Raw genomic sequence first — 868 nt, forward strand, 5'->3', positions numbered from 1 at the left:
TGGTAGAACTGCTCCATCACCACCAGCGTGGCCACCGCCAGCAGCAGCCCCAGGAGCAGTCCCACCATGAAGAGGCCGACACTGCGCACCAGCATGGTGACCAGCCCACACAGGACCCCGATGCCCAGCCCTATGCCCACCGAGGCCTCCACACTCAGCTGCGTGTCCAGCACCCGCTCCTTGTAGCACAACATGAAGATGATGATGGAGCCGAACATCAGCCCCGTCAGGAACATGACGGCCTTGAAGCAGCGGTAGCCTGCAGAGAGACCACGGTGGTCAGGGGGTAGATGTCCAGCACCCACCCTGGTCCCCCTTGCCCTTCTCCCCACTTGCCCCACCAGCCGCCAGGCTGGCCTGGCTCACCAAAGAAGCAGTAGATGATGCCGAAGAGGCAGCACATGGCGCACACCACTGAGGGCACCACCTGGTAGCGACGCTCGATCTCCTGCTGGCAGCTGTGCCCCCACTCCTGGCCTGGCTCGTGCGGCAGCAGCTTGAACCGCAGCGTCTGCACAGTTGCAGTCATGGCTCTGGGGACTCCCGGGAGAGGCATCAAAATCTCTGCTCCTGCCCCATGGCTCGCTGGCAAAGCTGCGCCCTGGCACCTGCCCCAGCTGGTGAGGGAGAGAGAAGGGGGATGGAGGCACTGCTGCCATTTACCCACCAGCAATGTCCACCACTTGGCACCCAGCTGCCAAAAAACCTGCTCCAGCCTCTTACTGCCTGGGTGGGAAAGAAGGGAATGGGGGAACAGCCCCATCCGTGGGGGCTGTGGGGGCACAGACTGTCACACACAGGGATGCACCGTTCCCAGGGAGCCTGCCTGCACCCCCGGGGAGCTTCACTGCTGGGACGTTGCGCCTTA

General features: G+C 63.5%; 1 protein-coding gene across 1 annotated transcript in view; it reads right to left on the reverse strand.

The window, feature by feature from the left end:
* Positions 1 to 556, reverse strand: part of TMEM198 (transmembrane protein 198) — a 1,830-nt gene extending 1,274 nt beyond the window's left edge. The window contains exons 1-2 of the mRNA XM_010087729.1: positions 367 to 556; positions 3 to 259 (exon numbers count right to left, since the gene is read on the reverse strand). Coding sequence (XP_010086031.1) covers positions 3 to 259; positions 367 to 556 — 447 coding nt within the window. The remainder of the gene's footprint in view (positions 1 to 2; positions 260 to 366) is intronic.
* Between the last annotated feature and the right edge of the window lie 312 nt (positions 557 to 868).

This window comes from Pterocles gutturalis, unplaced genomic scaffold (assembly GCF_000699245.1).
Source record: "Pterocles gutturalis isolate BGI_N339 unplaced genomic scaffold, ASM69924v1 scaffold26991, whole genome shotgun sequence".
NCBI classification, from domain to species: domain Eukaryota; kingdom Metazoa; phylum Chordata; class Aves; order Pterocliformes; family Pteroclidae; genus Pterocles; species Pterocles gutturalis.